Genomic DNA, 24,837 nt, shown 5'->3' with positions numbered 1-24,837 from the left:
AAGTTTTGTAAAAGTAGAAAACTGAGATCATGAAAATGAATAAATGATGGTTGGAAACTTTTGTAAGGTAGTTTTCGTGCCCATGGAGCCAAAGCTTTGCCAAATCCGAGCCGTCTGAAATAAAGGGGGGGGGGGCCTTTTCCAGGGACGCCAAGATTGTACTAATTGTCGGTAACTGGTTGCCTCGTTGTTCATGCAGCCTGACAACCCCTGCATCCCCTTTCCCCACACTCCTCCGATTATGAATTTCTGTCCTGCCGCATCAAACTCTTTTGATCGTGAAATTTACGGTAGGGCCATTATTAAACTACTGCACTATGCCAAAACAATGAAACATTATTAAAAATAGTAATTTTGGTTGTTTGTTTGAATTTTGTATCATTTGACATTTTCGTTCTCATCCCATGGCTCCTCATTGATACTGTGGTTACTTCCACCTTAATAGAAAGCAGTCACCTTAAACTGAAGGCGGGAAAGTTATATGGTTGAAAACATTGGATTTTCTGTTTATTGGAGGTAAGCAAGCTTTTACCTTTGCTGAGCATCGACGTGAGTTTTAGATTATCTGGTTATCTAACTAGAGCAGCATGTAAGAACACTTAGGTATGGTGCGGCCTTCTCGTATTTGTTTATTACTATTAGGCGCAATGTCCAAATGGGCCTAGTCTGTCCCCTCTCCGTGGCCAAATCTTCATTGAGCTTATTTGCCTTGTCAGATCTCAACAAATACTAAATTTCTGGATGTAGTTAGATTACTACATCGTTTCATTGTTTTTAATCATTGTTTTTGTTGCTCTATAATTTCGATTTTCTGCAAACTGAAAATTTATGAAATCATACTACACCAGGCCTTGCTCTAAGGAAAATGAAGGTACTCTATAAAAAGAGCTCGTTAGAAACTCTAGGCGCTCTATTTCGTACCTCTAAATAAAATGTTCTTGAGAGCATCCTTCGAAAGCTTTAGAAGATCGTTAGCTTCATATCCAGAGCTTCGTAAGAGTGTTAAATAAGAAATTCAACGGTGATACCAAAAAGCACCATAATATGAAATGGAAAAACATGCAACAAACACTATGTTAATATAAATATAGAAATATGATCAAACACGTCGCGAAATTGTTCAGATTTTTCTAGATATGCAAGTTGCTATCATTTGATGAGCTTTTATCACTGTCACTGTCTGTATGACTACTGTTATGTCCAGCTTCACATATTGCTTCATCAAAATGCATGGCTACAAGTCGCAAATTTCACTTTTTACGTTATCCATTCTATAAGAAAGGCTAACACATCTTCTACTCACGAAAGCAAATGAAAACTAAAAAGCAATGTGATGATTTGGATGAAAATGTGATTGCTGATTGCACAGGTCTGTTTTAAATTTTTAAGAAAAAACAGAAAATAATACTTCAACAAAAGATTAATGCTTGCTCGAAAATCAAATAAATCTACCAGAGAATACGCTTGATGGTCTGTGTCGTTGGTGGTTATTAGAGGGTTATTAGATTAAAAATCTTAATACTGCTGTCTGTTGGGAAGATTGTTTATGCTTGATCAAGTTTATTCAACAAATGTCAAAAATTTTCTTTGCTCCATGGTAATATTATTTTTAAGTTTTGAGGGGCCCTTTAAATCGCTCTCCAAGACTTCTTTGGGTGCGCTCTAGATCAAGCAGGCAAGGCCTGACTAAACACTCTTTCATAAGAAGAACAACCCTTATAAAAAACATCAGGCTGAAATTTGTCCAGAAAATAAGGACAATGCAAGATACAAGCCAGGCTGAATGTTGGCCTATCAAAAGTTTTTGAAGCCTTAAGACTGCATTTTCAGGTTGCCATGTAGTGTTTTCCTTCATGTTTGTAAGCCCAATTCATATAAATGTAAATAAAAGTCCTGCAAATATAATTGGGGAGAAGATGTAAAGTTTTGAGGCACAAATATAGTTAGTATGTACAATGTTCTTCACATTTTTCGCCAAGAAACTAGCTAAATTATACATTTCCTTGCTTGAAATTAAAATTTTGAGATAATGAGGTTTTTATTTTTTCATGGAATAGTAAAACATCAGATTTTTAAGCAACAAGTTTTTAGCAAGATATAATAATACCATACAGTGCTTTCTCAATGAAATTCATATAGGAGTGGGGTTGCCCATTCCTTTGCCTTCTAATCAGTACTCTGTTATAAAGCAAATATAAGACAGTGTGTAATTACCATGGAGAGGATACAGCTTCAACTGCCCTGCTATGCATTGAATCAGAAGTATGTGCCAGAGAATCCATCACACAAAAATATTCTATATCAATATTTCTTGATTCTAATGATGCTAGTGCACAGAAGTTGTTCCAACCATCAGGGGCGGACACTTGGTCAAACATTGGGGGTGGAGGGGGGAGCCTATTGTTTTAATAAGATGACGTCACATTTCCCATTGTTTTCAAACAAAATACCATTGTCCTCTAAAGTATTGGGGGCCATTGCCCCCCTTGCCCCCCAAGTGTCCACCACTGCCAACCATCTAACAATTTTTTCATAATTCAACTCTGTTGCCAAAATGCAAACCATCATAACTAAAAAACAATACAAAAATCTCTGAAGCAAATAACAAATTCCTTATCAGCAGATAAAATTACACTAGATTAGATAATAAAAGAGGAATGTAACTTTTGGGTGGAGTAGCCATTAAGTATATGTTCAAAGGCTAGGGGCAAGAGAATAGTTAGATTGTAGAATTTGGTTTTAGCACATCTTTATCTTTGCTTAAAATTTTTAGCATTTGGTGGCCATTAAAAAGATATGGAAAAAGAACATTTAGCAGAACTGAAGAAAGACACAAAAGAAGTTTTAAGTGCCTCTTCACTTGTCCAGGCAGATAATTTCAAAATACAGAAGTCAATTCAATTAAATGGTAAGAAATGCATTTGACGCAACATTTTCTGTTGGCATAAATTAGCAAAACATATCCATAGCACTCATAATGTTAATTATCTTGATAGAAATTAAATTTGATTGCCTTTTTTGTAGCTCTAGTATATGCTCTAGTTTATGTATATGCTCTATAAATGAAGGGGTGCTCAAGTTTATCCTATGTATCTTTTTACTGTTTCAAAACATGTGTCATGAGCCTGTATTTGAGTAAAACCATTTTGTTCAAACCACAATTCTGTTTCAAATATAGGAAGGTAAGATAAAAAGTAGGAAAATTTGTGATTTTATAATGAATAAATCGCTTTTGAGTTGAGAAAATGTAAGATAAGTCTTCCTTTGTTGCTGCCAATTTTTTATCACTTTTAAAGCTTTCCAAAGATTTTTTTAAAACCACTTTTGGTGACCAGCATTTAAGGAAACAAGAAACATATTTTAAGCACACGTGATTGAAACATAATTTTGTTGAATGCAGTTTTTCAAAATAACAACTGACCATCAAGCGTTGAAGTACTTGATGTCAATCTAATTTCTCCCAGTGGTTGTTGTCGTCATATTTTGTTTCTGCAGTCAAACTCATCAATCAAAATATGTCGACTTAAGTAAAAGTAAGTGTATTAAGAAGTAATGTAAATCAATCACAAACAAATAGCTAAGCGGATAAGACAGTTAAATCCTCCTACTGATTCTATTTATTGATGTACCGCTGCATCTATAAATACAATGGTTCTCTTAGAGGCATCGTCACGAGATATTCCAATGCATAATTTTGCATATAGGGCAATAGCACAGGTATATAGGAACGTGAGGTGATCATTAATTTACAGCTGTTAGAGTTCATGTTTAAATGAGACAAAGGTAAAATGATGTGTGAAAGATACCCAACATTCACGTCACCAAACTCTTGGAAGTGCTGCTCTTTTTGCAGGCACTGTAGCCAACCTCTACCCACGTTTTATTCAGGTTTCTCTTAAAAGTTCCTCCCAGTTCTCCCTGTCTTTTCACTCATCAGTTGTTCCCCTTGAACATAGTATATTTCATCCGGTTTCCCGTTCTTTACTTTAGGTGAAATCATATCGGTACATTTCATTCCATCTTTAATAGGGGTCAGGGAGATGAGGCAAAATTGCTTTTTGATGCTTAGCCCATAGCTACCCTATGTACGAAACCGACAGAGCTGCTTTGGATGCTCATCAGTGCTTTGCATATTATCTTTGCTGTATTTGACCGATCTCTTTCTACAAATCCTTAGCTAAATGATAGCTACTTACAATTATTGTTAGGCTACTTATAATTATTACAACAGTAAGGGAAGGAGAAGAATAACCCAGGTGAGCTGTTTACGACCAACGTGTAAATATGCTAAGTGTAAAGTGGACGTCCACCTTCTGAAAACATTCTATAAATTGAATCGATTCCATGCTACACTTCTAACTGATAGCGCCACGTTTTGGAACTTCGTCGGTTTACAAGTGAGTAACAAAATCTCACGAGTATAGGCGGTCCATATTGTATGGATCAGAGCCTACGCTTCCTTTTCCCCAAACTTGCCAGAATAGCATTTTGAAATGAGTAACGCTAGATTTGCGATTCACCTCCAGAAATCCTATTTGAGCCAAACTAAGAATTAAAGTATTTGGAAAACGTTCTATTTAGCTAACTTGTAGCTTTTGGCAATGTAGAGGATCTGCAGGAAACAAGAGTGAATACAGAACAGCTAATCGTTATGTAAATATCTTCTAATCATTTAGCGTTACACATCTGCATCGTCACCTTTCCGTTAGGGCTCAATCGGGGTGAGATCACCACCAATACAACATACAAACTTTTGTTTACAACTTGCTATGATCAAATCTTAACCAGACAAAATGTAATCTAGATTATCAAACGAATTTCCTGATTTGTGGTAACCTATTTAGTACATCATCCCATTCACACTAACCCTATATCCTCAATGCAAAGGTTGCGATGTTTCTGTATCCAGATTACTCACGAATTAATCTTGTGTCATTATCGATTAACGAAAATCTTCTTGTTGCAGCAAATTAGAGCATTTGATTCATCAGAAACTGAATTGTCACACCATTGTCAATTGTTAAAACAGTTTAGCTACCAGGGATACGCCCTCGATGCATGGGCGTATAGCGTCCCACGCTTAAGTAGGTAATGAGATGACAACTACAAACTCCATGACCAAGCCATTTATCATTACTATTCTATATAGCCAGTTTTGTCCTTGTTTGGTTCGTGGCAAATACGAAACTTCGTTTAGTCAATGTGACAGGCTTTGAATTACTACCCTTACCAATAGCAATCCATGAGCGTTCACTGCTCTCACCCTCTTTGGTAGACGAAGTAGACTTTCCCATTTTGATTCCACCAATACAATTCACAAATTCAACGTACAGCCTCATTTTGAACAATTCTTCAAATTCTTTTGTACAAAGTTTTTAACCTTAGATTCGGATTAGGAGCAAGATTAGTGTACTTGGAAGTTTTCATAATGTTATTGCTCACGATATTGATTTATGATGACATAATGATAAAGATTTTATATGGGATTCGTGACTAAGGGGGTAGAGCTTTACTCGGAATGATTTTGCGGTCAAATCACTTACAAGTTTTCAAACATCAATTCTTTGTAAAATCTCAAATGCATGCACAGATAAGTTAAAAAATTGCATCTGGCCGAAAATTATGGTGGTAAAACCGAATATGAACTCAAAAAGTCGTACAATGAGGTTGAGAGTAAAACGAGGCCGCAAGATGGATTGGTGTATTTATTATCATTGTTATGGGAAGCAGGAGGAGTGGGAATGGAGACTACTATCTTAAGCGTTTTCATTTTGTGATGGTATTCAAGCAATTTTTGCAAAGCTCGTAGCTTCAAAACTATCCTTTCACAACCTTAAAGGGAAAACACCTCTTCCTATTCGCTATAATATGTTATTAACACTTTATTAATTATTTTGTTGTCTTAGGATATCGAAAGTATTTATGTCTCGTTAATATTTTTTACTGTGTTGGAATTTCGCTACTCTTGTTATTCCTATTATTCAAAACAGATAGAAAACAAGCAGTTTGGTTTATGTGAAAAAACCTCGCGTGATTTGGGCGTGCCCTATAGCTTCAACAACAAGATTGTGCAATAACTAAGTAAGGTTCTTCAGCATCAAATGTTAAGATAAGTAGTATCAAAAGCAACATATGCAAGTGTACATGTTTGTATGATCTGAATATAACACCACGCCGTAACAAATCAATGAATCTGAATAGCTAACTGATGAAGTATGATTCATTTTTCGTCACTTATGAATGTTTAAGTTCTAGATGTATATATGGAGGATTTCGCTCCATTTTTAATATTAAAGCTTTGTTTCACCAGTTTTCACCAAGTAATATGGCTTGTTAGGTACTTTCAATCGCCGCGTCTTTGATGAAGAAAAATCTACACGAGCAACAGGTGTTTGTTCGGCTATGTCTTCTATCTAAGGTTAGCTGGCTGCTAACACAAGCAGCCTATTGACAACCGCAACTGATACGTGGGCGATAGGCCAAGATATGAAACGACTTGTCATGGGCTCTTGACCTCAACAGCAGAACATGTTAAGTGGCTTAGGGGTCTATTAGGTTTCGAAAGTTACTATTATTTGTTACTTTTATATGTTAAGTTTGGATTAAGAATGTTTTTATTGATTGGGAATCCTATATAACTTAAAATGATTGAGTAACTACGTCTCGAAAGTACTCTGTACTCGCCATAGGTTTCTGTTGTTTGCAATTTGTGCTGTTTAAATCGTTTTCGACGCACATTTGATCGTAATAGTTGTTGGTCAGGTTCCACACAGTCTTTCTTTATTGCCATCCCAATAACTGTTGTGGAATTCGACTATAAGCAACAAGAATTCGTTCCTGTTACGGATGCTTTTTATAAACAATATGTATAAAGAAATTTACTTTTAATGAGCCCTTAAGGATTTTTATGAACCCCTCTCGGTGCTTGAAACAAATACGTCACACCGCTTTAACTATGTTTAAATTATGACCTAGAAATTATTTTCCTATGATTTCAAAGTATCTTTACCAACTCAGACTTAAATTTTGAAAAATAACTGCTATCGATTCAAAATAAGATAAAAATTCTTGGTAATGATTGCTTTTTTTAAGCAGTTTAGTCATGGTTTAAAAAGTAAGAAGGAAATGAACTTAATTTGAATTTTTTATATAAGATTCATTCCATAGGCTTTGTACGCATGTTGCTGCCACCGTTTCTGTGACTTGGCTATTTCATTAGTCTTTTCAATGCCTGCTAAAAATTCTTTGAATGCCCAGCAATTTGCGCTGTGTTTTTTTGTATTTTTCATTTTTAAAGATATTTCTATTTCCAAATGTCATAGAAGTCACAGGACGAGAGGAATTTATTATCTCCAACTCCTTTTTTGTAAACCAACATGAGTCCCAAGGTGAGGGGGTCTGTTGAATCTACTCTTGGAGAATGACTTTAGTGTTCTAAGACTTTTGGCAGATAGATGGTTTACTAGAGGCGATAATTTAACTAGAATGTTTCGTCGGAACTGGCCTATATAGGTTTTATCTCACACATTGTTGTGTTCGCACAGGGGCGCATCCAGAGCAAATTTGAAGGAGGGGCAGTTGGTAGTGGGGGCGCTGAAAAATTTTCAAAAATTGGTTACGAGAGTGCGTTGTATACAACAATTTCAGAATAAACAACATAACTTTAAGGTAATCCTTGAAGCAAATTAACCTATCGGTCCAAGAACCTTTTTCATCTGATTTTTATTCTTCAAAAGGGGCGCAAAACTTCCAAAAAAGGGCGCCAGACTTGCTTCAACTCGTTGAGGGAGGGGCAACTGACCCTAGTTGCCCCCCTTAAATCCGCCACTTCGTTCGCATGTTCAAGAGTACGATTCAAAAACTGTGCGTTTCCTTTTGAAGCTGCATGGACAGATTAGTACTGAATACAGTATAAAACAAAAACAGTCACGCTAGCCATGTACTGGGGGTAGCAACAATTCTATTAATAGTAGGAATAGGATTTGGTTTGCCATATAGTTTCGATGACGCAACATATCCGCTGAACCACTGGAGCTGACGTCATAATGCGTTTGCCGATAGGAATCCCGTATACGTCTGTGAGTGACCTTCTGTGGTTAACCTTCTATGTCATGTAGAATTCCTTATAACACGTATGTACTTGCTATCCTGTTTGCTTTGTTGCTTATTCCCCTTTATCTTCTTTGTGGTTTTAAATGTTAATCTTCTTTAAATATTCCATTCATATGTTAAATCCTTCGCTTTGAGCGTTATTCTGTTTCTCAATTGTTTTCTTTTTAATAACGCGACGTCAGATCTTTCGATTGGGTAAGAGCACACCCTTGTGTCACCTGATCAAATTCGTGACTCGTAAATGGGTTTGGAAAGCTTTGCCTGATAAAAGTTATAAACCCTTAAAAGGCCATGCGATATTCAGTTTTGAGTAATTAAACGCCAAACAAGGCTTTTAGAGGTTACCCAGAACATTTCAAGAATAATGCGTGAGAAACCACCACAAACGTCTATGGAAAGTAAATAAAGCCGTTTTAGGCCCCTTGACAGATGTAGCCTCCCCTAGTAAAAGGCGTTTCTCCTGAGGGATGAATAGGCTGCTGTTATGGTGTTATCCACGTACTTAATTGTTCGTAAATAGGATAAACGAATAGTTTTTGTAGTAGTAATGATTTAATGGTAAGATTATGCTTGGTAAATTCAAGAGTAGTAATTTAGTTTAACATACTTTTCTTTGCATTATCCCTTATTTGATATATAACATTTATCTTCTGCAATCGTTTATATATCACGTACATTCTGTAATCATGCATTATTTTCAATTTTGTTTTCCAAAACCAATTTTGAAATCTTGAATTTCTTTTAAAGTATTTAGAAATAAGTATGTAAGAGCTATAAAAATACACTCTTTTTTATAAGAACCAGTAAATTTAAATTCAGGCTGACTGTTTGTAATTTTTTCGAAAATTATTTTGGATTGTTCTTAATTTATTCTTAATCTAATAGGGTGTAAACAGTGCGAGTGCTAGCTTTTTCGCTCTAGTGTCGTGTTCAGGCCCCATTTGCCAACAAAGTGAGCGAGACAGCCTTAATTTGCTGACACATTTGAATATTCACCGTAAAAGCACCCTCACATCCCTAAAAATCCTCAATTTTGAGAAAAAAAGTTGTTCAAAATTGCATTTTGCAGAAGCTCAGCCTCAGCTTGTTCTTAATTTGTTCTTAACTTTTGACCAATTTTGAGGCTCGTGTTCTTATAGAATTGTTCTTATAAAAAGAAAAAAGTGTAAATATAGAAAAATTGATCGAATTTTCTACATTTCTGAAAAGCTATAGCTTGTTTATGAACGAGGCCAAATTCTATTGGCGTCACCAAACAGCTGGAGTTAATGAAAATTGCGTTTCTGTTTTGCTATACGTCACTGTTTTGCAATACTTTCAGATCCAGGACCATACATGAAATTTGGTCTTCTATTTCGTCAAGACTTCTCCAACTGAAAGCGGAACTTGACCAATTATCGTCTGTTTACTTCCATATGGATATGACAAGGAAACAATTTGTTCCGTTATGGAGCTTTTACATTAAATTGGTCAGATGTTTCTTTGAATTGGTAATGACGACGTAATTATCATGTAGCAGTTATTTTTTATTCAAATATAAATTATTTAGCTATTCAAAGATTGATATCTACTAAGGTGCAATTGTTAAAGCTTGCACTTGAAGAGGACGAGGGCTTGAAGATTCAAACCCATTGACAATATTAATTTCAGAATTTGTTAGTCGTTTATGTAAGGGTATAGAAATTAAAATAACAGAAAACGAAGCGTGTGAAAGCTAGTAAATTCTATTTCTTTAAAGCGATAAATAACAGGGTCTTTAGAAGGTATATCCTAGATGCTTTTAGAATTTTAAAGAATTATATTTTGCGTTGTGTATGGACTGTGTTGTCTTGATAGTAATCCATCTTCGAATGTCAATTCCAGAACCTAAAAGAATTATAACAACCCTATTTTCCTTACCGTATAAATTCGGCAACCTAGTCAGCCATAATTTCTAAGTTTCGACACTTTCTTTTATTTTTTTACAATTTCAGAAGATGTATAACAGTATGATTTTTTCAATTACTCGTTTCTCAACCAAGAACACTAGATACAGTAACATGATCCGTAAGTCTGAACGGTTTTTCAGTTCCCTTCAGGGCTACGTGTACAGATCATAGAGGTCCTACACGTAAACGAAACAAGAGGTCGACACAGTTGAACTCCTCCGTCGCGACCTTGTGGCAACTTTTATTCGGCGTAGCTATGATCAACCGTGCTAGAATTTGCACAGAAGTACGGAATAATCCCTTCTGTTAAACCGCTTTCGTGAGAATGGTTGAACAAGGGCTAATTTTGACATATTGCCAATGGCCATCTTTATCTATCTTTGTTGCGTTGAAGGGATCAGAATTTATAAACACTTTGTGATATAGCGTATGCATAGTAACCAGCAGGAATTCTTTAAGGATTTCATAATCTATTTTCCTGTGTTTATTTTGCCAAGTCACGCTATGTTTTCAGTTCAATACGTAATAATCTTTTTATTTTGGCTTGCTATGTTTTGAGAAGTCGACAATACGTTGAGCAGAATGGAATAAAGATTTGAGTCACTGCTCATGCCGAGCCTATGTATTTTCGGCCAGCTTGCGACCAGTGCCAGTGGGCACGTTTTTTGTGCATTTTTGCATAGAATTTCGTTTCTATAAGCCATTTTCCTAACAATTTCTTCGTGGTTCAGTATAGATTTAATATTCTACAAACGCGCCCGTGGAAACTTAATCGAAACTTAATTTGAAATTCAATAAGTACACCAGTTAATTGAGCCTGACAATAAAATTAGTGGAAATTAATGACACTCAGAGTAGAAATGAAGTGTTTTTATTTGCACTGAACCAGCAACCAGCGTGATTATTTGAAAATGAATTACCAAGCAAGCTTGAAAAATTCCAATAGTGATATCTATAAAAGTTTCACTGAATTGTTAAGAACATTTTAACATTTTTAAAAATCATTGTCGTAAAATGCTGTTATAGATATGTTACTGTTTGAAGTTAGATTTCATATTATCTGTTGACAAGACAGGGCTTGGCATTTTTTGCAAAACAGTAGAGCTCTTTTGCAAGATCTTTTGTTATGGGTCTTCAATTGGCCCCTCTTTCTCCAACTTGCGTCTAAACCCCTTTATACATTTGTATAATTTAATCTTTAAATTGTCTCCTGCATTTTTCTGCATTTTTACAAATTTCTACTATCCAAGTTTTTAGAAATTTTACGGAATCTTTGTGTACTCAATTCTCATAGATATTAAGAATTTTCAGCACTGAAAATTTGAAAAATTTCTCACAAAAGTTTTGAGATTAAGCTTAACAAGTAGGGGTATGCATATTTGGCCTGAAGTTGCTGCTACCTTTTTGCTGATAGATGCAATTAACCTTACAAGAATAGTTGGAACACCGCAACTTACAATGTTGCTTTGTACAATAGCACCACAACGTAAAATAATTTGAAGCCCCCCCCCCCACCCACCCTACGTACAATTCAAAATATTTTGTGCCCTAGCTTTCAAGATAATTACCGAAAACCATGCAATATAGGTTATAAGTATTATTGTAATTGGGAGGGGGGGGGGGGGGGTTAAAAACTGTGAAGATTTTGTACTGTTGTGTCAACCTTCTTGGCGAGCTTACTAATTGAATGGTGCTGTGTAAGAAGTAATCCTTTTTACGTCACGGAATCTTTATTACACACCAGAAGGAAATTTCCATTGCCAATAAATTTTCTTGCCAGAGGCTTGTGACACGTCAGCTATTTGCCTGAAATTTTCAAGACTAATTTTTAATATAATTTTTATGTTAACATTATAACATGGTAATAACTATGATTTAAATGATTCTTGTTGTTAATGGTTTCTAAATATTTTTTGAATATCTGTCAGCTATTTAATTCGAAAAGTCAAGTTTAAACATTTTAAATACAAAATATGTATCAAAATGCCCAATAGCACTTTGGAAATAACTCCGGAGTAAAGAAAAATACCCATCCTTCCTCCGGACAACATCATCAAGCTCTGAAAACCTTTCTCAGAAAGAAATTAAAACAGAATAGGCTTTGGGCGTGACACTTTCTTGTGCTTTTATTAGCCTTCGTGTTGGTCATAATTCGTTTGGCCGCCATGAATTCTGGGTTATGGGAATTTCTTGAATCTGGATAAAAGTCTGAACTAAATAATAGCATCGTTAGCAAATGACATTCATAGTATGACCGCAAAATAGTGTTTTGCAATTATTTTTTCCTTTCTCTCTTTTTCTTCGTAATTCTGTTTCTTATCAATTCATGTTTTGTAGATAATTAAAAAATGATGTTTAATTGGAATTAAACTCAAGTAATATATTTATTTGAGCAAGGGGTATTTTCCTTGTCAGCCCCTGGAGATTCTTTAAAAAAGAACTCGCACTTGCCTGTAGTATCAAAGGGTTCTGAGCAGCTATTTTTTGACAATTAAATCATTCGTAGCAAGTAGAAATATGGTAGATGAATATTTGTTTTTCAATTGAAATCAAAATCTACCTTGTAAAGCCCCCATAATTTTACACCAGATCTTATTTTGATTTAACTGTTTTCTAGAATCCAAAATCAGCCATAGCAGAAAACAAATTGACGAACTACAAGCGAAAATTGTCCTACTGAATGGAAGATCGTTGTGCTTGCGAGAAAATGGTCTCATTTCTGAAGAACTGTCGAATAGGATCGAGTCACGCTTAGAAAAGTGGAGGAAGCTTCGAAGGTAAATCTTTTTATGTTATTCATGCTATTGATTTGAATTTTTTGTATGATTTTGTATGTATGATAAGGCAATGACAAAGGCTCGCAAAGCAATTAAAGAAACCTGCCCAAAATTAACGCAGAATTAGATCTGCTACTATACCATCTAAACTTTGTTTTGTCGCCTTCCTTTATTTTACTAAATTTGTTCAATGCTCCGAGGTAGATTGTTTTAATTGCTCCTTCGCAGAAACTCAAGCTAGACGTCCCTTTGGACAAATGTTACTCCCATCTATCTTCCAAATTTGATGAAGGTGCGTCAAGAAGAATTACGAAAAGCTGTTTAAAGCAAAACACATGGTAATTTAATCCACGGAACATATCCTGCACTCATGCCCCACAAAAAACATCCCTTTGTAATTTCAACATAACCCACATAAATCAAATTAGATCCACCACAGCCTTACCCGTTCGTTTAACACTTTGCTTCAAGGTTCACACATGTGCCCATGATAAACCAGTCATACGGTGGTCTTTTAATTCACCACTGAAGATACTCCGATAGTCTGGTGGCTTGTTGAATAAGCCTTTTGACTCCGAGAGCTTAAAGAAAAATCAAATATTCTTTGGATAGCTTGAATTTTGTTCGGAAACCTCCCTAGAATTGTGTATACCTACACAAAATTGGAGTTAAGCTTTTACAATGTTAGGGGGTGCTGTCAAGATATGTTTAGAGACAATATGACGAAGAAATGTTTAAATGTTACGCCCCTTTAGAAAAACAAGGCTATGTCTTTCCTGGCTCTGGTTGTTTTTTTGGGCATATTTGCAGATCAACCTTAGTGACAAGGAGGGAAGGCATGTCTAACTTATAGTAGGTGAAATGGTCTTTTGTTGCCTTATACCTGGCTGAAATGTGTTGAATGGTTGCCTGAACAAACGTTCAATATTGATAAACAACACTTTCGGTTCGGTTCAATGTTGTCCAATGTTTTGTAGAAAGACAGTCGAAAGTGGTTAAGACGTACGGTCAAGTCTGGTCTTTTAAGTGTTGTTCAGTGAAATGTTGGTACCGTGCAAGTGTAGGTTGTCTTTCTAACCCAGCTTTGCGCAAGGATAAGCGATGATTTGAAGCATCGATCATTTGACGTGGTAGCATCATACTCACCATATGATATTTTAGTGAATTGTCCAATGAAACACTAATCGTGCACCTTGGCAGTGCAACGCCTGTAGGGCTACGATTCTCATTCAATGGAATTTTTAGAGAGTCAGAACAAGTCATTCTCTGGTGCTCTTTTTCTACCTCATACCCATTTTTGACCCAAGCACCTCCCAGTGCACCTCCCAAATAACAGTGTTCCTTTGTCGCGGAGATCAACAACATCCACTGATAGGAAAAGGCTCCTCAAGGCATTTGCGTGCCATTCGTTCCTGAAGACAATGCTTCACTCTTCATGGAACAGAGAGGGAGTGAAAATCTTGTCAGCCAACTGCCTTCCCGGAGAGGTATTCTTAGATTAACAATTACGTGAATATTTCATAGGGTTTTTTATATTCCTTCTTTGTTTTTCTGCAAAGTGTTCGAAAAGTACTTCTCTGTCGAACAAATAATCGAAACCTTCTGTAGAAACCAACAAGTTCCAAGGCATCAATTTATGGCAGGCAATAAAAGAACGTTTTTTCTGAACAATCATTCTAGCAAAGTCTGGGCCCTGTTCAGAATTGTCAGAGCTGTCATTTGCTGCTTTCTAAGTTTTTTCTAAGTTTTAAAGATTTTGCATCCTCATTCGATTCCTTTTCATAAACGAGAGCCATCATTCTCAAGCCGTCGTATTTCCTACTTAGCTATTATATTTTCCTTTTCTGAGCTCCCGTGATTCCTACAAGAAGAATTTGGCCTACAAAATTTTACTTAAAAAACAAGTCTCATTTAAAACCTCGTCAGTTCTGTCTTCATACTTTGCTCTCATTAAAGCTTAAAGCAACAGCAACCTTCTTGTCTGCAGATATAAAAGTCATCGCAAGTAATTATATCTTCCACCGTAAGAAATTTTATAGAATAAGTTAAACTTAAAATGTAGATCTTTTGTAACAATTGCATAACAATTCATGACAGACCTTTTTGACGCTGGGAAGTTAGGTTTGTCCTAATGTGTCAATGGTTGTTTGTACAAAAAAGAAATATTTGTTGTAGCTATCAAGATGGGTTTTCTTCTCTTTTAGAAGCTATTTAGGTAGAGAAGAATCCTTACTTTTGTTCATTACGCAATTAGCTTTGCCTTACTGGCTTAATCCTTTCCATGGTAACACGTAACACAGAGCGTTGCGACTCGTTTCTCTTTTATTCTTCTCATTATGTTTTTAATATCATGGTATTTTTATTTTTCAATGCCCTGTTGGTGTTGAACTTGTTTTGTTATTACTGCACTGTAGAAGCTTTGATGGTAGCCCCATGATTTTGCGTTGGATGCAGGAAATCTTCTAGACAGAAATGTAGTGGCAAATGCCACGTATCCCCATTCAGGCGTCCCATTGAGTCTAGCAGTATGTTGTTAGCCTGTGCTCCAGGCCCCTAACTATTAGGCAGCGACCTTTTGTTCTCAAAGGCCGTGGCAGAAGGGCACGGCTTTGCTTTGTTCATGTCAGAAATAGTATTGAGTACCTATGAAAGAGCTTTATCGCATTGCCTTTAAGACTAAAAACTTTCATAAAATCCCTTAGCTGCAAGTCAGTGAAATTGTTGCTGGCTATTCCCACTCCTAACTTTTTAATGAAAGACATTATTTTCAGGAGCAAATATTTTTCTTCATTGTTGAAAGTGATGTTTTGACGTAGTACGCGATCACTTGCTGCGTGGATTATAGATATCATAGAAAGGATCAAGTCACTAAAATACAAATAATTAAAGGACATTAATTCGTAAATGTCTTAACAGTAATGACGATAATTCAATCAAACAAGATTAAACTACTAAACAGAAGTTAGATGAATCAGCATGTTTGCCTCTTAAGCCATATTGTCTCCGGAAATAGATGAATTCAGGCTAATTGTAATGTTATTATAGGGAGTTAAAGTTGAATTTTTGATAAGTGTGGTGTTATTTCGTAATTAAGGCTACTTTCGCCTATCGTCACAATAGCCTCTGCGGGGTTTTGCAAGGAACAGTACGCCAACGTTCTTATTCATTATCTTGTTTGTATTTTTTATTATCAAGCATTGACAATATGATCGAGGATATAATTGAATTTCAACTTAAGGCTCATTACTTGCAATGAGTTGCATAAAAAGCGTATATGAAAAAGGGATTCTAACTTCAGGAAAAGGTTTCACTTCAAGAATAGCTTTAACTTCGCAAAGGAAACAGAGCAAAAATGTTGTTATGCTTTCCGTGAAAAACGAATCGATCCGTCCCGATCTGAATGATATAAAAAGATTTTTACTGCAAAAATATTCACACTTTGTTAAGAACTGAGAGGTTATTAAGGAAAACTGGAACCGTTCTAAGTTGCTTGCACGGATCGAAGATTTTATTAAGTGCGTACGGATATAAAACGATAGGCAAAACATGCAAATACTATGCAGAAAGATAAGCAATTTGATGAGTCGATGGAAAAGATTGCAATGTGTATTTGTGTATTAAACTACTACTGACAGTCTCTTCATTAAGTTTGAAAGTGATTTGCTAGTTTAGCTCATCACTGCAGTGTATAGTTATATTTTAGATAATTTTCTTGATAATTCTTCATTTCATCATATTTTATTATTCACAGATAAATGCACTTATCAGTCACAGCGAAGTTACGGAATCAGCTGATTTAGCATCTTGTTCTCTTTTTCGGCAGTTCCTCAGCAGTTCATTTATTGCCTTCCATACTTAGAAGATTATATTTTGATCAATGCTTTCAAACATATGTAACTGTAAAGAAGACCATTGAAACGAAAGCATCTTAAGTACCACACCCAAACCACGCTCTTTTAATGTTTTGCTCAGGAGGGTTTAACATCTAATGGTACTGTCCGATGGAAGGATAAGCTTTTTTCTTGACCTGATCAAAGGAATACGTGGATTTGAAACATTTCTCAAATCGAATTTGCCTTTTTAGGGACACAAAAGAAAAAACATATTTTAGCAAGCTTCAAGGATCCAATGATCAGCCACACAGAAGTGCAGACCTTGAGCCAGCCTGTGAAGTAAGTTATGAAATAAAGGTATTTTCTAACCACCTTAAGAATTATGACATTGGGACTGAAGGGGCTAAGAGGATTCAAATAAGCGGGGGGTCATGACCATGTCAAAACTGAGGTGTTTGGGGCAAAAATAAGGGATTAAGCTGTATCCACGATGTTTAAAACCGGATGACATTACTACAGCTTTTTTGCTATTTGATTGGCTTACACCAAGCTACTTGTGCGTCGATTAGTTCAGACCAAGCAAAGCCGAATCGAATCAAACCGGTATTATATTTCTTGTAGAAACAAACTGCCTTTTAATGAAACCTACATAAAGGCAAGCGACACACACTGAAATGACCTAAGCCACCTATCAATCAATGTATGGCCAATCATAAGCGTCCGAGTGGTATCACGCTTACTGATTGGCTAACAGTTCATTGACAGATGCCTCAATCAGGCTGAGAAAGCCTTTCTGTAGACTAATAAAAGTTTTTTGCTGTTTTTTGGCATCATTTCTATAGCCACGATGAAATGCTTTGTGGCACTGCTCCAACCTTTGTGAATACATCCTTCGTGGAATTTAATATTACTTTTACTTATAATAATCCACCCACAATTGATTTGACATTCGCAAAGATGATTTCACTTGAGCATTATCCCATCTTTCATAATTAATCAAACCTTTTATTCCAAATAGAGTAAATGTAAGCTCAAAATCTCTTTTCTGTCATTGTAGAGCTCAAATATTGACATACTTATTGAACGATAATTCTACAGTGTTTTTCAACTACTCAAACTAGATTTTTACAATAGATGTTTTTAATCCTTTTATTGTCAGCAGATTAAGACCTATATTTTTTGGTAACTCAAAAGGGTTATACAGTATAAAAGCATTTTACGTGATTTATCGCTTTCAAGATGAAACGAATTGCAAATTTTGATAGGATTTGGAAACAGCTTCCAAAGCAGTTAATGTTAAACCCATAGTTTAAGGAGTAAGTATGATTTGAGATGACTTATCCCTCGACGCAGTGTGCTCATTATATCAATCTTGAAACATATTTGATTCCTGCATGATTTCAGCATGATTAAAATCCAGTTTTTGTAGCTATTTATAGCTTTGATCATCGGCTATCTGTTTTGTTATTATATTTTCAAGCATTTGTCAATTAATTCAAAGTTATTTGGGAAATAGGCTAGTCTCGTATGCCCAGGATACACTAACTAAGGGTTTCTAACAGGCCTCTAAATTTGAAGAGAGAAAATTCAATTCAACCAATGTGTGTAATTTTCCCGCTAATCAAATTAGCTTTCGCAACCGTATTCACCAAGTAAACAAGTTGCAGGTCTATGTCACGTGCTTACTCCCTCCCTCGCGACGGATCGTGCATGAAATATCCATAAAAACAAAAGGATTTCCAGGGATTTTCAGATAAAACAATAGGATATTCTATTCCACCAAAGATGTACGAGATTCTTGTGGATTTATTTGTCCCTCAGTCAAAACGGCATTTCAGGAAGACGCGAGGCTCAGTCCTCACTGCAAGAAGCAGACATTTTGTTTGGTTTTTTCTCTTTAGATTCAACCTTCTAAGCATCAATATCCAATTGACGGCGATCAAGTGATTGAAATACATGTTTATTTCTCATCTCAATGTGGTTATTGTTTGGTTGCAAACGGAATTTTTAGATCTATCGTTAGCTCAATACACTATTGTTATCAACTGTCTGAAACGATTGACCCCTCCCAAAGCGCAAAGCTTTTGACGTATCAAAGGGTGGCTCTTATTTCATTAATGGTGCATTATAAGTACGTTAATGCCCTGCTCGGCAAGCTTTGTCAAAAAATCAATTTATTCATGATAAGATTGTATAAATAACTGTGTTCCTTTTAATGATGGATTTTATGAATCATTTGATTGTAGTTTTTTGTACTTGAAAGAAACCTGTTAGATACTCCATGTTTAATCAACAGCATTGTCCATTGAATCCCGTTAAACCAAGGTATACTTTTCCTGAGCTGCTTACTCATCAGGCTTTTAAGGCTCAGCCTTACAAATAAGTGCTTTGGAAAACATTGGGCGTGTCGCTGAAAGTTTCTATTTATATAGAACATGAGTCATGCAGTATATACTGGGCATCTAATCTATCTTGAGCTAGATCAATAACTGGATGAGGTTCCAATTTTAGAACTTTCCATCCACTGACACGGAGTGACTTACTTTCAAGATTATTTTTAGTTCATACTTAAAATCACTTTATTCTATACACGATAAACTTTGAGAAGTTATTGCTTCAAAAATTGTTTGTCGAGTAGAAGAATGGCAAACTGATTACGTCACAAAATGTTTTTCAGATTTCTTTTACTTTGACTACGGCATGAAATACATCGAAATGTGCAAAATCAATGAAAGATGTCGCAAATTGGCTTAGATATTGCCAAAAAAGACCTGAGTTGTACACATTGATTAATGTTGTTTTCACCTTGTTCATAAATTTTGATAGAAAGAATAAGTTAACGCAAAAAGAATGTTTTTCATTTTACCTCATCATTTTACCGCTTTATTACAATACAAAGTTCATATCAGATAAGAATGGAGGCAGAAAGATGACTGCAAACAATTTTTCGACGATACAAAATTCGAAAGTAGCTTTGAAAAAAGCAAACATTTTACAACATACTAAAAGCTTTTTCGTCTGTCACTCCTTAGAGGATAAAACATCACTCTGAGGAGGGTCAGACGAAAAAACTTCTAACATGTTGTAAAATGTTTGCTTTTTCAAAGCCATTTTCAAAGATGACTGTTTTGAAAAAGGCAGGATATGTCTAAAACGATATGGTTTTTAGATTTTTAGAGCTTTGTAGTTGAATTAGTATGAAAATTTCTTATACCGGATAGCATGGTGAAACAGTTGCCTTCTCTTGAAATTGGACCTATTTGCTTATAGAATTTTGTGAATTATTCAGTGAAAATTGAATAGAATTAGTTAGAGATGCCTGTTAATAGTTATTTACAACTTTTTAGAGGAAGATCCGTCATGCTTGTGAGCAAATAATTGTCCTCAAGAAGAAACAATTACTGCAAGAGGTTAATGAGAGAACCAGGTAAGAATATTTTTCTGGCTTGAGTTTTCGCAAACAACCGCAACCGAACTGCCACGCCCAAAACCACCTTTGGTTAATTATTTTCATCGTGGAAGATTTCGCAGCCTGTGATCCAGATCCCTAACTTGAATGAAGAGGTCTGTCCAATGAGGTTTCTCTACCTCTGCTTTCAATCAAAGGATCTGGAAAACAGGTTAGATATTTGGAGCTCAAAAGGGTTATCCGAAATTTTTGGTGAGACAAGCGCGCGAAAATATTCGGAGCTCAAAAGGGTTATCCGAAATTTTTGGTGAGACAAGCGCGCGAAAATCTTTAAATGTGAGGCAACCTTCCTTCCTGGGGTCAAAGAGCATACGTGATAATGACTTCGATCCATGCGAATGCTCTTTGACTCCAAGAAGGTTGCCCCCTGATTGAAAAGCTTTTTCTTGTTCGTCTTGACATAAAGGAAAAGAATAGACACTTCTCTGGACTCCGTATCTAGGAAAAGGTTTTGACAGGATTTCTAACATTCGAGTTAACTGTGGTTCTAAAAAAACACAGCTCATCAGGCAGAAAATAGACATTTTTGAATTTACCCTTTATTATGATTTATTAATGGGATTTTAGTCATTTTTTAAAGTCATTTGCACAGCACATCAAAGAATCGAATGCTAAAGTAGAAAAACAAAAAGCTTTCTCAAGTTCCAGTAGATTTCTTGTTTTCGACTATAATATTACCTCAGCAAATCTACTTTCAAAATTGCTCAATTTGAAACATTTAGTGTTGGAGAACATTTTCAAATAACTTTAACTTTCTTAGCCAAATAACTATGGCTAAGAAATGTCGGGCTGTTAATGTGGTTTGGCTGAGATTTGATAATTAAAGTTAGCTACAGCACAAATTAATTAGTTTGCACGATGTAATCCTGCTTTCGTTGACATCATTAAATTGAATCGTTTTGAAAAATATCCACTTCTGGAACGTATAGAGCAATAACTTATCAAATTCGAGATAGAACTGCCTTGTCACATTCAGATCTACTTTGTAGTGTTTGTAGGGTTAATCCTTTCACTTGTGCCCAGGCTTGATAGTCGGGGCACGAGTGAAAGGATGAACTGTATCTTTCTCCTTCACAACAGTGTTTATTCCGATTACTGGAATATCTTCCAAAAATTCTAAAAATAGAGTTGTATGACATCGTTACCTAATTTATTTATGATATGGATATTGCTGTAAAAAAGGTTTGTATGTTCATTGTTTTTTATTTTCTACCTACAAGAGGCCGACCACCTCGAAACAAGATGCTTTGTGTTATTCTATTTTCTTCGTTGGCGGTCTTCAAGATACCGCTGCCTGCAGAGGTAACTGAGAGTTGACGTCAGAGTGTTTTGAAGCTTTGCAAATGAATGAATCAGTAAAAGTTTTTAAATAATGTCTAAGCGCACAGGTATCAGTAGGATTCCAGGGGTGGCGCGAAGAAATTCAAAGGGGAGGGGCTCGAGTTGATAGCTTCATTAGACTGAATAACTTTTATATGTCTTTGATTTTATGGGGCAATCGTTATGTTAGCTGTACATTGGAAGGGTCGGCGAGAAGTTTAGGGAGGCCTTAGGAATTCCTGAAAGCAAGTAGAGGCTTTTCTGCGAGCGAAGCGAGCAGAAAATGTTTCCCTTGAAATTACCTTAAAATAAGAGATCAGAATATTTCTTGCAGTCATTCTCTTGCAATCGTTTAAAACATTTTGCTACTTTTTAAGCACGCTTTTAGTACGTTTGATTAATTCCAGTCTTAAAGTGGAATTTATTACTTTATATGGCCCCATAGACCTCTTCATGGAAATTGAGCAAAAACAGGACTTATCGCACTAGTTGTTTCTTCTATTTCTGTTTTTTCATTCTTTTTACCTTCCTTAGAAAACACTATTTGCAAAAAAGTGGGGGGGGCTGAAGCCCCCTAGCCCCCATTGTGGCGCCGGCCATGTGATTCTCTAGGTGCAGCAGTGGCGGAGTCCGGCGGAGTCACTTGAGCCTCTTGTGATGTTTCAAACGTTTCAAACATGTTTCAAACAGGGTGTGGCCCACAACACACCTTTTGTCCACCCCCCCCCCCCACTTATCCCAGGCTGGAGCCGCCTGTAAGGTGCAGCCATACCGTCTAGATTGAATCAAGGTTTTGTTGAGATTAATAAGAATTTCTTCGCAAAAAGGAAGTAATCAATTCAAAGAAGTATGATGTAATCAACCTATACCTATTTCTATGCCTATACCTAAAGACCAAAACATGAAAAACGCTAAGAAAACATTAGTTTGTTCAAAGTCTATAATAAGTAAAAGCACCAATTATTTTCGATTATTGTTGTCAACAGCAAACAAACAACGTACCCTGTTGACTGTGGTTGATTAGTTAAGAAAATAAATCTAATAGGAAAAACAGTTAGATTAGTCTGGAAAATAGAGCCAGCATCCTAGTCAAAGGTCCTTGAAAAGGGATGTGTTGTTAAAAAATTGTCATATTAAAAAATTGTCATAGAAGCAAGAGCGCTAATAACAATAACTGTAGAAAGGGTGTGACTTAAAACGAGAATGGACCCAATCTCCGAGATCAATTCTAGCAAAGAAAGATAACTATCCATTAGCTGTAATCTGGAAAATCATTATCTCGTTGTAAACAGACTTTTGGGGTGTATTACCCAAAACACCCCAATAATCTGCACCCCTGCCCAGAAGAGTCTGTACAAAAAGCCTGTCATTTGTTAGATTTTAAGTAGGCAAGCTTGTGGTTTGATTTTAGATTTTAAGTAAAGTTAAAAAAATAAATGATATTAATATTAATAAGTATTATGTATTTTGACATTTCCAACATAGTCTTGGGTTGCGTTTCTTGCTTATTCTGAATTTTTAGCAATTCTTTTTAGTTGTAGTATGTTTGTAGACGGTTGAAGATCAATAAATGACAAATAAAAGAAAGAGGTCGAGGATTTTTAACAACTGTTTACAGGCATACTTGAGCTGGGGGGTGGGTGGGCTGAGGGGGCCGTGGCCTCCATTTTACGCTGAAGTATGATACCGAGGCTGTGGTTTCAAGATAATGGTGTCAAACTGCCATAAGAGTCTCCCTTGTCTAGAGGCTCCCAGTATAAATATGTGCGCCGGTGTCCCTTGTATAACTCTCCCCAGAAAGAAAAAAAATACCAGCAAGCTCCTGTTTTTTCGACATTTCCAGACATATTGTTAATGTAGACAATTTAAAAGGATGCAGCTAGAATTGCATTTAAGTGCTTTAATTTGATTAAGTTATCTCCATCGCGATAATATTAAGACTACGAGATTAGCCTAATAAGATATCTGTTCTAGCGCTCTTTGATGGATTTGCTTTTTGATCCTATAACAAATCCAAATAAACCCTAATAAGACGAAAAACATTCACAGTTCGCAACAGAACTAAGCATCTTGAAGTACCTAACTGCGCATGTACATATTGGTCTAGGCCGAAAAGTTTGGAGGGGAGTAAGTCAATTGCACTTCTATATCATTGGAGTAAGCAGCATCTTTCGACAAGCTAGCAACCTTGGATACGAGGTTGACTTTTGATAGTGATGCAAGTTATACTTGTATTTCGATAATTAATCTAAGTTTGCGGTGGAGAAATTTGTGAATGCACATCAAGCTAGTTATCAAGGAAGTCTGCTAGTACTAGAACGGAGCTGGGACTGGTTTCAAAGACGGCACCACGAAATTGAACCTGGGAGGGCTAATAATCAAATTTAGTGACATTTTGAAATCGGGCCTTCTAGAATGGCTAAAAATGCATCTCCAGTTGAATTGACTGAGATAATTTTACTTCCTGAACACACATGTGCATCTTCTTTTTCTCGAGTATTTTCAGTAGGCCATGATTGCACATAAATCAAATCAAATCAAACATAAAAAATGACATTGCAACGAGAGTTATTTACTGAATTGATGCAAATAAAAGACAAATGATAAATATACCTCAATAGCTTAGTAAATAGATCAAATAAAATCAAGCAGTATATAAACACTTTGTTCTTTTTTTCGATTTCATTCTCTGTTTTAAAAATAATAGAAAGGACGGTAGAAAAATTTTGATCTCTGAAAAAGGGGGGCTTCAGCCACAGCACCCCCCCCCCTCCCGCGAACAGTGGCGCCGTGCCTGTCTTTTTTTTATTTAGCAAGAAAATACCCAAGTCGTTGGTAAGATGAACAAGAGGAGTAGAATCATTAAATGAGCGAGGCAAGACCCGGTCACAGACTCAAAGAGCACGCGTATGGAACTTAGTCATTATTACGCAGTGTCTTTGACTTCAAAAGGAGGCCTTGCCTCGCACATTGAAGACTCGCTCGCTCATCTTCCCAACAACTACAGTTGGTTTTTCAAACCTGTGCATCATCATGCTAGTTCTCTGGTCTCTTATCTCTTCGAGAAACCGAGGCTCAACTGTTGCCAAAGAAAGTAATGTGCGGTAGTGAGCTGTGATGATAACATTGTCCTTTTTAACTGCCTTCGGTCCTTATGTAGTTTGATGTTTTCACGGAGATGTTGCAGTTTAGTTGAAAGATTTCGAAGTCAGTTAAAAAAACAATAACTCTCGTTTTTTTAGAGAGCAGTCTCTGCCTAGTTATCAAAAAATTTTCTCCCTGATTTTGTTCCACGTTGAAATGATCATCTCAATTGAAGATTTAGCTTCCAACCTTAAAGATACTCGGGATGTTTTTTCTAACACACATCATTTTCTACCAGAACTAGAATCTTGAAT

The 24,837-nt window shown here is 36.0% G+C and overlaps 1 protein-coding gene across 3 annotated transcripts in view; it reads left to right on the top strand.

The window, feature by feature from the left end:
• Window positions 1-419: 419 nt before the first annotated feature.
• Window positions 420-24,837, top strand: part of LOC135684905 (uncharacterized) — a 50,449-nt gene continuing 26,031 nt past the window's right edge. Inside the window, exons 1-5 of one of the 3 annotated variants that reach the window (XM_089115524.1) lie at window positions 420-516; window positions 2,774-2,908; window positions 12,658-12,817; window positions 16,902-16,989; window positions 19,998-20,077. In XM_089115524.1, coding sequence (XP_088971650.1) covers window positions 2,797-2,908; window positions 12,658-12,817; window positions 16,902-16,989; window positions 19,998-20,077 — 440 coding nt within the window. In that variant the 5' untranslated portion in view covers window positions 420-516; window positions 2,774-2,796. Of the gene's footprint in view, window positions 604-2,773; window positions 2,909-12,657; window positions 12,818-16,901; window positions 16,990-19,997; window positions 20,078-24,837 lie in introns of all 3 variants that reach the window. The other 2 variants (XM_089115526.1, XM_089115525.1) reach the window with 2 other exon arrangements.

This window comes from Rhopilema esculentum, unplaced genomic scaffold (assembly GCF_057945365.1).
Source record: "Rhopilema esculentum isolate cy_ngs unplaced genomic scaffold, ASM5794536v1 HiC_scaffold_34, whole genome shotgun sequence".
NCBI classification, from domain to species: Eukaryota; Metazoa; Cnidaria; class Scyphozoa; order Rhizostomeae; family Rhizostomatidae; genus Rhopilema; species Rhopilema esculentum.
Note: the sequence above shows the minus strand (reverse complement) of the source record. Positions and strands in the feature narration are given on the sequence as shown.